The 11359-nt window shown below is 42.6% G+C and overlaps 2 protein-coding genes across 2 annotated transcripts; both read left to right on the forward strand.

Annotated features, from left to right (window-relative positions):
- Window positions 1-399: 399 nt before the first annotated feature.
- sar1ab (secretion associated, Ras related GTPase 1Ab) lies at window positions 400-5386 on the forward strand. Its single transcript, XM_069144610.1, has 7 exons — window positions 400-480; window positions 2278-2348; window positions 2765-2884; window positions 2983-3048; window positions 3148-3251; window positions 3366-3497; window positions 4129-5386. The coding sequence occupies exons 2-7, from the start codon at window positions 2291-2293 to the stop codon at window positions 4243-4245; spliced, it is 597 nt and encodes a 198-aa protein (XP_069000711.1). The 5' UTR covers window positions 400-480; window positions 2278-2290; the 3' UTR covers window positions 4246-5386.
- A 321-nt stretch (window positions 5387-5707) lies between these two features.
- tysnd1 (trypsin like peroxisomal matrix peptidase 1) lies at window positions 5708-9079 on the forward strand. Its single transcript, XM_069144605.1, has 4 exons — window positions 5708-7409; window positions 7896-8026; window positions 8161-8346; window positions 8523-9079. Exons 1-4 carry the CDS (start codon window positions 6277-6279, stop codon window positions 8723-8725), a joined length of 1653 nt encoding a protein of 550 aa, XP_069000706.1. The 5' UTR covers window positions 5708-6276; the 3' UTR covers window positions 8726-9079.
- Window positions 9080-11359: the final 2280 nt, after the last annotated feature.

Here is an 11359-nt window from a genome sequence, read left to right on the forward strand (position 1 = left end):
TACACACACACACATATATATATACACATACATACATATATTTACATATATATATATATATATACACATACAACTTATACACTTATACAACTTATACACAACATATATATATATACATAGAAAAAAACTGATGAGCAGGTGGAATTAAAAAAAAGACTAAATTAGAGGAAATACTGCTATATATATATATATAGGAGATATATCACATCCACAAACTTTGAGGAGAGTTTGTCAGTGGAATAAATATTACGCTAAATTTTTTTTACTTCTTTTATTTTGTTAGGAATTAATTGATATGGAGGAAATAAGCCAGGTTGTTTTTAATTTCACTGTCGAAATATTCCTCCGCTCGCACGTTATTAGCCGTCGTCGTGACGTACTTCCGGTTAACTGTCAAAATTGCAGGCTGCATGTCAGTCGACGGGACAGACTAAGAGCAAAAACCAACGGACGAGGAGTTCACTGATTCGGAAGAACAAGGTAAGACCGCAAATGTTGTTTTAAGTTGTCTTTCTTTTAGTTTCCACATGTCTATTTAATTCTGCTTTTTTGAAGCCCGCTCTTGATATCATAAAGTTTTAGTTTGGTCCGTCTGGACTTGTTTGCGCACTCATGTTGTTTACTTAATTTGTTTACGTCTGTAACAGCTGATGTCTGTCAGCACCAGCTACACACGAGAAGCCGACCGTGGCAGTAATCGTGAAATCACTAGAACAATTATTTCCGAGCAGCTCAGTTTGGTGTCGTGTGGCCTGCTGGCTTTTCGTGTGTTATTCACGTATATTCGTTAAGGAGTACTGATTTAACCGGCTGCTATTTATGACATTTTGGAGAGTTGGCTTGGCAGAACTGAGTAGCATTATCTTACAGTTTTTAATCAATACATGTTAGAAATTAAATGCCACACTTTATACGCAGAATTTGGTGTTTACAAGTGACCCACACAAAACACTCTATGATAAAGTAATCAACCAATGGGTAATTTCCCCCCCCCCCTGAGGCGTTAGTCACTGGAGGCTTCAGTATTCCCCACGATTAGCCCATGAAGTTCACAGAGAGTGACAGGTGTTTGTGAGTCAGGGAGAGAAGCAGGGGCTGACGACCAAGATCAAGTGTCCTTGCCACAACCTGTCATAAAAATAGTCAGAGGAAGATCAGCGTAACAGCTCTCAGATCAAACCAGCATCTAAAAAGGCTGTTTGTTTCCCCGTCCTAGTGATGGGACGTACATTTATTCAAACGCTGTCCTGAACGTACGTGTACTTTTACTTGAGCATTTGTCTTTAATGCTACTTTCACTTTACTGCATTTCAGAAGGAAATATTGTCGTTTCTCCTCCACTACATCGCTTTGATACAGGCCGATGTGACGTTGCTTTTAAGACGGTTACGTATGACGAGCTTTTAAAATACAACACATTGTTAAAAAAATTAAAACAAGTGGTTTTCAACCTGTTTGTCTTCTGATGTCTTACAAACAGCAGTGAATAGTCGGGGTCGCATTTCACATGTCTGTGGGTTGTTAACATTTTCACCAAATAATGTTTTTTTCCCTCTAAACCTCTTCCATAGTTTCATTCCCTTCCAAATGTTGAAATGATCCAACATCTCACCAAAAATCTAAGATTACAGTAAAATATGAAAAAAAAAAAAAAGTGTGTATCAGAACTTCAAACTAGCTTCATCTGCAAGAGCTACAACAGTGACATACTGCTTACACACTGGTGTGTTGAGTTTAATAATATAATGAGTCAGATAACATATCAGTCAGAGGGATCAAACCAATACTTTTACTTTATTCTTTAATAACATTTTTGATGTACTTTTCACTTTAGTGGGACTTTTCACACGGGACTTTTACTTGTAATAGAGTATTATTACTTTGCTGTATTGGTACGCTTACTTCATAAACAATCTGAATACATCTTCCACCACTGCTTAGTTTACCTCCTTTCCTTTTGTACTTTAAAACTTGTGATCACACAGAGCTTACACATACCAACAGAGTAATCCAGGGTCAGGAATAATAACTTACAATGAGCCTCAGTGCTTGATTCTACAACGCAGCGGTGTCCTTTTGCAACAGTATTATAAACTCTGTTCTGTTACGTGCAACATGTTTTCATTTACTCGTGTCTTTAAAGGAGCGATAGGTGGCTTGGTTCATGTCTGACAGTTACTTGAACATGACAGAACAACACTGACTGATACATTATATGCATCACCGTGTTCCTCCTTCATGTGTCATGATAAATCATTTCAGTTTTCTGTATTTCAGGTAGTCGAGAGAAATGTCTTTTATATTTGATTGGATCTACAGGGGCTTCAGCAGCGTCTTGCAACTACTAGGTACCGTACATAAATATCAGTACCGTCCAACCGAAAACAGCACGAAATATTTGTCTGACGAATTGAATTACCGTTTATGATATTAGTTCAGAAAACACGTAGCAAAGCTGCAAACCTTTTGAAAACAGTAAAAATTAAATTTTTTTTTTTTTGTCAGAACAAATAGCCAAATGATCTTTTAAATCATTAGAAATGTATTTCCCTTTTACATTTTGGGTATATTTCACCAATTCCAGCCGAAATACTCACAACACACAATTTGAATTTGGTTTTATCCGTATTTGTGAAAACAAAACATACCAATCAATGTGAAGAAATTTGACATAATTATTATTCTATGAAGTATTCCAACTTGCCCATCCTGAAATTACATAAAAGGAAAACTATTTTGTGTCTGTGGTTCTTTCTGTCATCAGGGTTGTACAAGAAGACGGGCAAGCTGATTTTCCTTGGACTCGACAATGCCGGAAAAACAACGCTCCTGCACATGCTCAGAGACGACAGGCTAGGACAGCACGTGCCGACGCTATACCCAAGTACATTCAGCAATTTGATACGTTGTCCGTTCAGCGATCAGCCTCGCGTTTCTTGCTTCAAAACGAATCTAAAGTCAGTGCTTCTCCTCTGTCCTCAGCATCTGAGGAGCTGAACATAGCTGGGATGACCTTCACGACGTTTGACCTCGGAGGTCACACGCAAGGTGGGAGTCAGGAATGTGCCGCTCGACCTTAATATTGTGTCGTAGAAATTTGTATTCATGCACTTGCAACAGTGTCACATCAATACTGAAATCCCACAGCACGAAGGATCTGGAAGAATTACTTCCCAGCCATAAACGCTATCGTCTACATTGTGGATTGCGCTGATCATGAGCGACTAATAGAGGCAAAAATTGAACTGGATGTGAGTTCATTATATTCATTCTAGATTAACACAAAAAAAAAAAAACAGTTGTTTATTGTTTTTACTGATTGGAATGATCTGTTCGATCAATATATGACATCTTCTTGTTTGTAGGCTCTGTTGACAGATGAAACCATTTCAAACATCCCAGTTCTCATCCTGGGGAATAAAATAGACCGTCCAGAGGCCATCAGTGAGGATGCACTCAGAGGATTATTTGGGCTTCAAGGACATACAACTGGAAAGGTAATAAACAAATGTGGTAGAAACAACAAAACATCACATCCTGACTTTGCTTTAATGACTTCAATAAACAGTGCGTTTGTGTGAATGCTGCTTGGTCATCCAAAGACGTTTTTACTGCATAGTAACAGTGAGGTAAAGGCACTTCACAGGTGTCAAAAGGCCAGATTTTACTCTTCTATTCCTTCTGATACAAAGTTAAGTTGTCATTCCTAATTCAAATCTGAGTTACGTAGGGCAGCTGTAAAGTGTGCGTAGGTCACCACTAGTCATGACAAACCTAGCGGCAGTGGTGGGGCAATATTGTCGAGCAACATTTGGCACATTACTGGTGTTATGCAAAGTTGTCAACATTAGTGTAAATCTTGTTAACTACCTGCTGGGTTTTTTTTTGTGACAAAAGAGGAAAGAGACTTAAAGGATGGAGGATGCAACAGAAAGACCTGTTTTAGGGATCCATGTCACGAGTCGGGCGCCAGCTCTACACATATCACACTGTGCTCCACGGTGTGTTGTATATGCAGGATGTTTTAAGATTTTAGGATATTGGTTGTACACAGAACAAATATTTTGAAACAGGTGGGTTGTGAATTAAAAGCCGTATCTCTGGATGTGTATTTTTGTTTCCTTTCAGGGCACAGTGTCACTGAAGGAGCTGAATTTGAGGCCGATGGAGGTGTTCATGTGTAGCGTGCTGAAGAGACAGGGATACGGAGACGGTTTCCGCTGGCTATCACAGTATATTGACTGATTCGTCTTCTTTAAATAGCCGTGCTGTCTGTGCACACAAAGAGATGTTCCACACAAAACTACCTGCAGTAAACGGATACTTTATTTAATCTATTATATGTAGGACTTTGACTGCCAGTATAAAATACGTTTGAAGTCGTGTTTTTGTATTACTATACCTTGTATTCTTCATGCGTTCAAAGAAACCTGCGTCACATCAGTCGCACCACAGCAAGTCAAAGATAAGTTAGGAATCACGAGTATATTTTATTCAGACTGAGTGTGGAGAATAATGCTGTGTTTTTTTTTGCTTTACTTAAAGTCTGCAGGGAATTCTGTCTGCCAAGTAGAACATGCCATCGCTGTGAACCGATTTCTGACCCAGGTTTATTTTGGGCTGCCGGTGTTGATTTACAGTGAAGGTCAGTTTAGTTAACACCGTAGGCTCGGAGTTGCTCTTCCTTGATCATGGTTGAAGCCTTTGTGTTTTTTTTGCACACAAAAAACATTATTAATCAGATTTCTTTTCGACTGATGGGAAACTTAAAAGTACCATCAATTGTTTCCAAGAACAGAAAAGTTTTTTTCTTGAAAGTGCAGCAAAAAAATGCGGTGCCTCATTTGTTAATAGTAGCCTGACACTGACAGTTCTCCTTGTTACGTGCTTTCTTTAATCAATGAAAGGTTTACAACTACAGCCAATTATATGAATGTGACCACAAGTGCATTTACTGACTGTTTTTGCCACGGTGGGCTTTATTTGATACTACACAGTGTTGAATAATTGCAGTACATGATAACTGCATCAGCACAGCCAGGTGATGTAACAAACTCATGCTCATCTGCAGAGAGGATGCCAAACTACCTGTTGTCATGGTGGGTAATTGCTGTGAAATGACTTGAGTACTTTGTGATTAGTTGCTGCTCACGACATGCGGTGATATTATGAGAGTACTTGGGTGGTGCTTAAAAATAGGGTGTGCAAAACTTATGCATGGATTTATATTGCAATATTATACATTGTTTTGTGTATAAGATCTTATTTATATTTCATAAAATCGCATTGCCTTGTGTTACATAAAAGCATCTGTTAGATAAGGTAGGTTCTATTCTTATTGGACGAGACGTGTTCAGTTTTAGCGTAATAAATATTTTTGACAATCCTTTAAACTTTGTTTTGTCATTATTATTTATTTGCTTAGTATGCGTGTATCGTTCTGCACATATATACCATATATGTCTTCTCATGAACCAACTGTTTTTTGTTGTTGTTGTTGCTTTTTTCTAGTTATTTGTTCAGTTTGATGACATATTCTATCTGGTTTCAGAGAGCTTTCTTTTCTGTAACATTTTGCTCCCGAGAGAAACTGTTCTGCTCTCTGCTTTTGAATAGCGATTTGTTTTACACTTGCACGGAGCAGCAAATGCCACAATTTTGGGTTATTATCCAAACTATGACTTTAAAAGTTCTGAGACTGTTTGTACTCACTACCCTTCTGCCAGATGACCCACGGGACATTAGGTGACAACCTCACGTGTGCGCTGAATGGGGACTCCAGTCTGCAAAAACAGAGGGTGTTTCGACCACTAATTACATACGCAATCACGTACATCCAAAAGGATTGCCATAACATTCTGGTGTGAATTTATCACGAAGATACATGTAACAAAACAGGAAAAAGTACAACGTTACGGGACGCGCCGTGCAGTAAAACGAGCCACTACCGTCGCGGCCTCTCGTTCCCCATTGGCTGGGGAGCTGTCCCACAATTTACATTCTAACCAATCACGTGGACCAACGAGACACAACTAGGAAGTGAAATCAAATAGAAGTTACGACACACAGCCGTGAAGAATGTTTGCGATAAAAGAATAGTTTAAAGTTGGGGAGTTTACATGTCACCGGATGACGGACGCCTGTTCCCTTGTCTCACCGCCGGTGTGTCGTTAGGTTTAACGCGCGGCTTCTTCCGCGGGTTTATTTATTTATTTTTTCCCCAGCGTGTTAAAGTTCTGCCGGACCCCGTTAGACTCGACCCGCTCCGCAAACAGCATGGAGTTAAAGGCGGTCGAGAGGTGCTGCTGCGTCGTCAAGGTGTCGGAGGCGCTTTCCGCGAAGAAACCCGCGAGCTGCAGCGGGGTCGTCGTCCACCCTCACACCGGAACCATTATATGCACCGGCCTCCCGTTCTCGCGCTTCCTCGCCGACGAAGAGCTCCGCTCCTCGGACCGCGGGTTCCTGACGCCGCGCAGCTTCAGCGACGGACTTCAAATCCGCGTGGCCTTTCCGGCCCGGCGAGACTCGGACTCCGACCGGAGCGCGCGGGGAGAGGCGTTCGCGCGGTCCGGACGCGAACCGACGCGGCGGCGGCGGCGGGAGGTCGCGGCCGAGTTGCTGATGCTGGTGAACTGCGAGGAGTTCAAACGGGCTTTCCTGGCCGTTTTCCGAGAGGCTGACCAGTGGCGTTTCCATGGTGATGGCGAGGACGACGAGCTGATCGGAGATTCCCGCTACCTGAGCTGGTTCGCGGTGCTCAAGGCGACGGCGGTGGTGGTGGACGACGGCGGGGGCGGCGGCGGCGGCAGCCCGGATTCAGGTGCCATCCCTTGGCGGAGCAGCTCGACTCTCCAGAAAGGCCACCCGGTCGTCGCGTGCGGCTCACCTTTTGGCTCGCTCTGCCCGGATCTCTTCATCAGCACCCTGAGCAGAGGGATCGTCAGTAACCTCGCCGGGGAGGACAACGCCGTGATCCTCACGGACGCCCGCTGCCTGCCGGGCACGGAGGGCGGAGGGTTGTTTGCGGCGAAAGGCACGGACGACGTGCGTCTCGTCGGGCTCATCGTCTCTCCGTTCGGCTGGAAGGCGAACGAGTGGATCGGCCTCAGCCTCGTCTGCTCCGTCCACTCCATCTTCGGGAACGTCGTCCGCTGCGCGAGCGCTCAAGAGCCGCTCCGGGAGGCGGGGCTCCATCTAGGGGAGGCGGGGCTCCGCCCGGGGGAGGCGGGGCTCCACATGCTGACCGCAGCTCACGGGTCGAAAGCCGTCGAGTACCCCACTGTGTGCTTTGTGGACAGCGGGCAGCTCTGGGGCTCGGGGGTTGCCGTCAGCTCGCAGCTGGTCGTGACTTGCCGGCACGTGGTCAACGGGAGGTCTACGGTCACCCTGAAGTTCCACCACCGGGACAGGTGACGGCAGCACGTTTATTATCCCAAAACGCCTTCAAGCGAAGGCGGCCAGGTATTCCCGAAAACACATCCGCTGTACTTAATGGGATTTCATTTGAAGGGGGGGAGAAAAAAAAAAAAAATCATCCAAAGAAAACGTGATAAATAAATCTCTCCACAGGACTTCGACCTCCGTCTCCTGTAAGTTATCTCGCATGAGTGACGCGGCACGAAGGCTCAGTCACAGACATAAAAAGTAAACTTCATCCTTGCTTCATATGTGAATCGACACTGTATGTTTTTTTTTTTATGCTGTAGATGAGTTTGTACTTTTAATGTCACGACCACCAACTAAGTCCACCAGAGGGGAGGCTCAGTCAGCCGATAGTTAAAGACACCCGTGTGGGTTCAGGGCCTTTTAACAAGCTTTAATGCCTCCGAATGAATGGTGCAGAATATGTTGTTCTAATGTTTGCTCTTTTATTTGTGCCGATTTCTGTTCCACAGAGTCCACAATATCATTGGCGATGTCCTGTTTTCCACTAAAGCATCTTCCCCCTATGATCTGGCTCTGGTAGAGCTCAGACTCTCCGTCCCTGAAGCCGCGGTCACTCGGATGTCGCAGACTTTCAATCCAGGTTGGATTTCAATCTTGTTTGGCAGAAAGAGTTGAATTACATGTTTGGTTTTTTTTTGCATCACATTCGGTGCCAGAGGAGAACTCTGTTTCTGCCGAGAGAGCTCGCGTTCAGCTTGGTTTCTCTGCTTCCAGGTGAACCCGTCGTGGTGGTGGGATACGGGGGGCTGGGTCGGCACTGCGGTCCGTCCATGACCTCTGGCGTCCTCTCCAAGGCCATTAGTTTGAATTGCCAGCCCGTCATGCTCCAGACCACTTGTGCAGTACAAGCAGGGACCAGCGGGGGTGCCGTGGTGCAGAAGCACACAGGAGAGCTGCTGGGTAAGGGAACGAATGCTCCTTCTGAACAGCGGGGGGCACACGATGACCGATGAAAACACCCGTTACCCACACCGCGTGTAGAGAAAAGGCAGCTCTGTGTACGAGATCGCTTCGTCCGCTCTGCTGTATTTGCAATTTTTAAGAGGACGTCTTGATTATTTCCTGTTTTTGTGCAGGTATCGTGTCCAGCAACACAAAGGACATGGCTTCTCGAGTGACCTACCCGCACCTCAACTTTAGCATCCCAGTGACTGTTTTCCAGAAATTGTTGCAGCACTTTGACCAGACAAGAGATGTGAACGTGTTCAGGGAGCTGGACACCACAGAAAAAGGAGTCAGGCGCGTGTGGAGGCTACAAGGTGCTCAAAGCAAACTATAGCTAAGGACTCCTGCACTTTGAGATACATTAGTCACATTAAATAAAAATGGATTATGTGCAAAATTATATTAGATAATCAAGTGGATATTACGTGCAATTTTTTTTTTTTTTTTTTTTTTAAACAAAACTGGTATTTTCAATAACAACTATACATATATACACTTCAGTTTGTTACAAACGGACACTCAGTCGCTGATCTGATGGAGTAAATGCAACTAAAACATCCCAGAATCATCCAGTAAACTGTGAAATATTTAAGAGACCACTTAAGGTTAGTAACCATGTTAATATTACATTAATACCCGTTGTAATTGTTTCATTGTTTTGCAATGTAATTAAATGAATACAAGTTTATTCGGGTAACATTCAGTGTACGCTGGGTATGTTTTGTGTCACAAATTTACCCACATTATTACAATTAGTATACCAAAGGATCTTAAATAGAGCCAGAAAACTGAAGACAGTCGTTTTATTTACCCATTTTTCTCACTCGCGGATAAAAAAAAAAAAAAGTTTGAAATCTAACATCTGATCCCAACTTCTTTTGCAGTTACAGCATCAAAGAAAAACACCTTTTTTTTTTTTTTTTTTTGGAAAGCGTGTTTTGAGATTTACACCTGCTTCTGGTACATGTGGTTTGTTTTCACCAAGCAGCAGGAATATTCAGCATAATAAGCTGACAGGCTGCCGAGAATGATTGGTCCCTTTGGGTAAGCCGGAGGACGGCTGTCGGTATCAGGTATTCAGACATCTGTTGGCAGGCACTCGCAGCCAACAACGTTGGAGGTTTCGCCCACTGGGACGTTACTGGTACTGATTTCCATTATCCCAGAAATGTGAAACTGAGAAATGACATTTCAGAGGATCGGTTACTGTCAATTTTCACAACGCCGAGACAAGTTTTCTGGGCCTCAACTCCTGAGGATGTACACAACATACTGAAAGGTTTCTTATTTCACCGTTCCCAGACTGAGTAGTTCACAGTGGAGAGGCTTGAGCAATATCCCGAGGAGGCCGGCGGAAGCGCTGAAACGCAGACCTGGGTCCGTATCTCATTTCTGCTGCTTTCCCATACCTATAAGCGTCACTTCACTGCAGAATGAGGTAAGGCGAGAGTAGACGCACGCCGACAAGAGCAGCTCCTCAGAGAATAGTTCCCGCAGAGTGGAGATTTATGGATTTGAGTGGTTTTTTTATTTCTTTTTTTCTTTAAAGATCTCCAAAAATGCGCACCATAATATATTATAATGTTTGTCCTTGATATTCAAGTTGGTTTAAAACTTTTTTTTGAGCAGATGGCTGAAAAATTCAAGTCACTTCATCTAAAATCTTGTCACATCACCCCAACTAAACCACACTTAGGTTCGACTGTACTTGTCTGCGCATTTATCACGGAAATTACTTGAAGGAAATTTTTGCGAGATGACCGTCACGCATTTGATCACAGAAGATGCGGTTACTTGAGTCTTACCGCTAGGCCTATATCAGCTGATATTATCTGGGAAAAAAAAAAGGGTTATCACTATGCATGTTGACATATTTCAATCTGGAGTTATGGCAAAAAAAAAAAAAAAAAAAAGTTTTTTGTTGTTGTTTTGTTTCAACATAATTTTTTTGTTAAGAATCCCTTAACATTTGTCATTAAATTTGACATTACATTCTTCCTTAAGAAGAAATCACTTTGGTCGTCCCTTAACTTTTCAGGCAGTGGCCTTTATCAAGTCAAAATTTCACTTTGTTCAACTCTTTGTCCATTCAAATTTTTAATACCCATGTGCTGTGCTTCGTGTTAAGAGCTAACTAGACCATTTTTCAGTTCAAAAAAAGCAGAAAATGCAGGACTGTTGTTTTTTTTTTGTTTTTTTTCTTCTACTTGGCAGTGTGCAGTGGTTTCCAAACTTTTTCATCCGCACCGCCGCTCATGTTCAAATGAGTTTAAAAGACCATACCGTTAGGGTAACGATTTCACCAGTTCATTTACTAATAGCATACTGGGAGCGAATCAATTCCCTCCTATTTATCAATATTGTCAGCTAAGAATTTCCACTGCTAGCCATACTTTTAGCAAATATATATATATTTTAACTTTATTTAAATGTTTAGCCATCTGCTTCAACTGTTTATGCATTATTTTTACCCAACAATTTTATTTGTTCATCCGTACTGCAAACTAACAATTTCAACTCTTACCCATATTTTCAATCATTATCTTTAGGCTGTCCATTTCTATTGCTTATCCGTTATTTTTTTTAATAACCCCCCCCCCCCCCCCCCCCAGCTTTTCTGCTCAAACCTTTTATGTCATTTATTTCATTGAATTGTTATTTGTATGTTTTCAGAATAATTTAGGCAACCCCCTTCCCGGTTGGGAACCGCAGTTCTAAAGAAAGAGACGCCAAACCAAGCAGCAGGGAATACCATTACACAGGTGAGACAATATCTTACTGCGTGCAGTGTTTACAAGTGTTGAATTTGAGACATCACAGGAAGTAATCCTTCTCTTAAGCGAACATGACTGGAAGTGACTTGATACAACGCAGAGTAAAGCTAACTTATCAGGTGAAGAGAAATACGGCTATGCATTTTTAGTAATCGTTGCAGTTATTAGGTATGCGTGAATGTCTGTGCCTTACA

This window comes from Embiotoca jacksoni, unplaced genomic scaffold, assembly GCF_022577435.1.
Source record: "Embiotoca jacksoni isolate LCO1_2020_lvr unplaced genomic scaffold, fEmbJac1.0.p SCAF_12, whole genome shotgun sequence".
In the NCBI taxonomy this organism is placed as follows: domain Eukaryota; kingdom Metazoa; phylum Chordata; class Actinopteri; family Embiotocidae; genus Embiotoca; species Embiotoca jacksoni.